The 4,793-nt window shown below is 55.4% G+C and overlaps 1 protein-coding gene across 2 annotated transcripts in view; it reads right to left on the bottom strand.

Moving 5' to 3' along the window:
• Positions 1-2,140: 2,140 nt before the first annotated feature.
• The window catches only part of LOC143297292 (uncharacterized), a 75,029-nt gene continuing 72,376 nt past the window's right edge, over positions 2,141-4,793 (bottom strand). For both annotated transcript variants that reach the window (XM_076609561.1, XM_076609562.1), the window contains exon 2: positions 2,141-4,793. This exon is cut by the window's right edge and continues 430 nt beyond it. In XM_076609561.1, coding sequence (XP_076465676.1) covers positions 2,606-4,793 — 2,188 coding nt within the window. In that variant the 3' untranslated portion in view covers positions 2,141-2,605.

Here is a 4,793-nt window from a genome sequence, read left to right on the forward strand (position 1 = left end):
CCACTAGACCTTGATTGGTGGTCTGAACGCTAGTCATTCGGATGAGACGATAAACCGTGGTCCCGTGTTCAGCATGCAATTAGCACACGTAAAAGAACCCACGGCAACAAAAAGGGTTGTTCCTGGCAGCATTCTGTAGAAAAATCCACTTCGAAAGCAAAAAACAAAAACAAAACAAAAAACAAAAACAAAACAAAAAAAAATGCACGCAGGAAAAAATACAAAAAAAAAAGAAAAAAAAGGTGGCGCTGCAGTATAGCGACGCACTCTCCCTGGGGAGAGCAGCCCGAATTTCACACAGAGAAATCTGTTGTGATAAAAAGAAATACAAATACAATGGTCTGAAACAACGTTGGACACCTCTTATCAAAAGTGTGTCTTATTTTTTTACAACCCACAGTTTTTATATATACTTTCTCCGTTGGGGAAACGTGTGGTTGTCTCTCGGCTGGTTGCTGTCTGACATGCACTAGTGGTCGTGTGAGGTTAATAAACACTGAGATGGGCGCTGGGTTAGTGTCCTGCAATACTGTTTGCCGATGGTGACTTTTGTGTACGTTTGCTTATTAGATTTGTTCGCTTGTTTGTTTTTTGTTTTTTCAATCGCTTTCTTTGTCTTGTCGTTGTTGTTGTTGTTGTTGTTGTGTGTGTGTGTGTGTGTGTGTGTGTGTGTGTGTGTGTGTTTACTTTGGAAGTGAGACATTGAATGGAATGGCTTGTGTCAGTTATAATAAAACTCAGCAGTGATTTTACCAGTGTCGTAGTTATTTTATTCTATTTTGTGTGTATGTGCATTTGTTGAAGACACTAAGAGCGAAAATCAACAAACAAATCAATAAAAAAAAAAATTAACAAAATAAATATAGCAACAAACAAATATATACCAACTCTCGAAACATTAATCACCTCCCGTGTGTAGCTTCAAAGAAAACCATTACAAGCTACATTCAGATTTAACGTAGACACCAATGAAGTGTCCGACGGGTTAATATTACCTTTCCAGAACAGGGGTGGGGGTTGGGGAGAGGGAAGTGGGGATGGGCAGAGAGAGAGAGAGAGAGAGAGAGAGAGAGAAGGGTATCTATCTAAATTTACACATTGACACCGCCTGAAAGGACACCACCACAATCACCTGGTCATGGCAGTGAGAATGCCCCAGTTGGGTGATGGCCTACCCCCCGCTGTTTTGAGCAAACACACACACACACACACACATGCACACTACACACACACAAGTACACACAACCTGTTGGAATCAATGAGAGCTGCGTGCTCCACCACCACTTGAGCTGGGCCGGCAGGCAGGGAGGCCGACACCCGCCCACTGAAGGAAAAACAAATCACTGTCAACCCGCTCTTTTTATTCTATGTTTTGTTTTGTGTTGTTTGTTGTTGTAAAGCTGCCTACACCCAGTCTGTTTGCAATCACCACATGGCTGTTTTTGTTGTTTGTACACTTGTCTGTTCTTGTCGATGTGTGCACGCGCTGTGTGTGTGTGTGTGTGTGTGTGTGTGTGTGTGTGTGTGTGTGTACGTGTTTGTGTAGAGAGAGAGAGAGAGAGAAATAGTGCGTGTGTGTATGCGTGTGTGGGTGTGATGGAGCGTGTTTGTGTGTCTCAGTGTTGGAAATTGTTATGCTCTACAACACTGAACAGTAGAACCAGTCCAAGACTGGTGGAAAAGGGCCTCACCCTCCATCCCCCCCCCCCAGCCACCCACACCCACCCACTCTTCCCCTCCCTGCAGCCACCCTACACACACACACACACTGTCTGCACAGAAATACAACACGGAAACAGCAGGGGCGGCAACTGGCGTCAGAGCACGCGACTGCCGATATCCCAACACAACGGCTGTCTCCTTGCCACTGTTAAAGATTCCTGTCCCTTCCCAGCAAAGTGTATATACATATATGACGTCAATCGACGGTAAGTCCACATCCTTTCAGAAAGAATCACCAGTCGCTTCCAGTCCTGATGTAACAGCTCTCTCTATACTACTACTGCTACTACCACTACCACCCAGTAAATATGCGATTTTGTTGTCTCTTACACACGTGTCAATAAAGGAAAGACATCCAAATCATTTTTCGTTTTTCAGTCAACGTTTATTCATCGACCTCATTTTGGTCCATGTCCGAGTTGGGCTCAACATCAAAGAAAGTAACTCTTTCTTCGGAGCTAAGTTCATCATCATCATCACTGCTCTGCCAGTCAACACAACATTTAACAATGAAGGGGAACAGCTAGATATATATTATACAGATATCAACAGAGGGTGACGCCCACACTGCATTTCAACACATCGTTTTTTTTTTCTTCTTCTTTCTTTTTGGCAGCAGATTAATTAATAATTCTGTGTGTACATGTCTGACACAAACACATGAACTGATTCGGAACATCGTGTTTCTTTGGATTTACACAGGCCTCACCAACACACACACACACACACACACACACACACACACACACACACAGAGACACACATAATATTAAAGCGACAGCAGTGTCCCTGCACCACACCACACCAACCCAACCCCCACCCCAAGCCCTCCCCCTTGCCCTGTCCAGTGTTCCCACACAGTCACCACCTCCCCCAGTACAGTTCAGACACGGTCACTGGCAGAGTCTTGACTAGCATCGTCCATGCCGCCTGAGGACTGGGAGATGACGGCAGCGCCTCCAGAGGAAGAAGAAGAGGAAGCAGAGGAGGAGGGGAGGGAGGACGGGAGGGAGGAAGGGAGGGAGGTGGGGAGGCTGGAGACACCCAGAGGGAGGAGGGTGGGCTGGTAGCGGGTGGCCGCGAACACAGGGTGGAGGAAAGGAGCAGCAGCAGCAGCAGCAGCGGCGGCAGCCACGGAGGAACAAGTCAGAGAGCCGCGCGGCAACCCGCCGCCGTGGTGGGGGTGGTGGTGGTGGCTCCCTCCCCCTCCTCCTCCACCACCTCCTACCACACCCCCTACCCCTCCTCCTCCTCCACCCCCGGTCACATGGAAGGCGCTGTAGCGGCGCAGCCCGAGGTCTGCCGAGGGCGGTGGTGGTGGTGGTGGTGGTGGCGGTGCGAGACCACCCATCCCGGGCGTGCCCACCCCTACCCCCACCCCCATGCCCAGTCCCAAACCCATCCAGCGGGCACGGTGCCCGCCGTCCATGGCGCGAGGCAGGACCAGGGCGTGCAAGGGGGCGACGCCCGTGCCAGTGCCCGTGCCCGTGATGAGCGACATGCTGCTGACGGCGGCGGCCTCCTCCCTCGTCATCATCCCCGACAGTGACGTCATGGTGGGCGTGGTCAGCGAGGAGGAGGACAGGTCCAGGGCTGACGAGCAGCTCTCGCCGGGAACGCCCACCACGCTGCTGCTGCCGGGCAGCGAGGGCAGGGGGCTGGCGGACCCTGACGCCGAGGTCTGCACGCCGTGGCTGCGGGTGTCCTCCTCGGGGCGGGGGTTTTCCGAAGCATCCTCCCCTCCCTCCTCCTCCATCTCATCATCCTGCTGCTGCTGCTCCATCTTGATGCCTGCAGGGTCACCGCTTTCCGACAAACGCGCATCTTCTGGCGGCTGGGGGGAGGAGGCGTGTTCCGCGGACTGTTGCTGGTGGTGGGGACGGTGGAGGTTGTGGTGGTGGTGGTGGTGGTGGAGGTCCCCCTCCTCCCCCTCCTCCTCCTCCTCCTCGTCAGCCACGTGGTCCATGTCTCTGTCCTCGTGGTGACTGTCCTCCTCCTCGCCCTCGATGTCCACGTCGCTGTCGTCGCTTGGGCAGGGCTGGCGCTGGTCCGACGTCACCGAGTCCATGTCGCTGGGCGCCGTGTTGGAGGAGGCGGTGGAGCTGAGGAGGCGCACCTTGGGCACCACCACCACGGGGAAGTCCGGTGCCAGGAGGCTGTCCACGTCGAACAGACGTTTCTTGCTCACGTGCTGGGGCGGCATCACACTACCCCCTCCTCCTCCCCCTCCTCCCAACACACGGCCTCCCGACAGTGCGGGCAGAAAACCGTGATGGTGGTGGTGGGGATGGTGGGGGTGGTGGTGGTGGTGGTTCTGCACCTCCCCTCCTGGCCCCCCAGCCGCCATCACCACAACCCCGTTCCTGTCCCTGTCTGTGTTCCCCCCGCCGCCCTCACCGTCCCCACCCGTCGTCACGTTGTTGTTGTCCAGGTCGTCTGCTGCAGCGGCGGTGGAGGCAGAGGAAGAGGAGGAGTCCTTGGCGACGTCCCCGGCGCCGTGTCCCCAGCTGAGGGGGTTGGGGGAGGGGGAGGGCGAGTCCTCGTCGTCGTCGGGCACGCTGAGCCCCATGTGCTTGCGGACCTTGCGCTGGGCGCGGCGCCGCCGGAAGTCGCCGCGCGTGAAGTCGTCCACGTTGGCCGGGTGCACGGCCCAGAAGTGGCCCTTGCCGTTGGCCGAGCGGCCCGACTTGATGAAGCAGTCGTTGAGCGACAGGTTGTGGCGGATCGAGTTCCGCCAGCCGGGGCCCCGGGTCCGGAAGTACGGGTAGTTGTCCAGGATCCACTGGTAGATGTCGCTCAGCACCAGCTTCTTCTCCTTGGAGCTCAGGATGGCCATGGCGATCAGCCCGATGTACGAGTGCGACGGCTTGGGCTCCTCGTGCACGTACCTGGCACGCGGGTCGCCCTTGTACAGGTACTGCGTGTAGGGGTCCAGGTAGGCGGCGTAGGGGCCCAGCCCCGCGTGCAGCGCCTGGTACTGCCGCAGCCCCAGCAGCTGCCGGTAGTCGCAGAACTGGGAGCGGTGGAAGTCCAGCGAGGTCAGGTGGCCGGCGCCGTGGTGGGTGGCGGCG

Source organism: Babylonia areolata, chromosome 22, assembly GCF_041734735.1.
Source record: "Babylonia areolata isolate BAREFJ2019XMU chromosome 22, ASM4173473v1, whole genome shotgun sequence".
Taxonomy (NCBI): domain Eukaryota; kingdom Metazoa; phylum Mollusca; class Gastropoda; order Neogastropoda; family Buccinidae; genus Babylonia; species Babylonia areolata.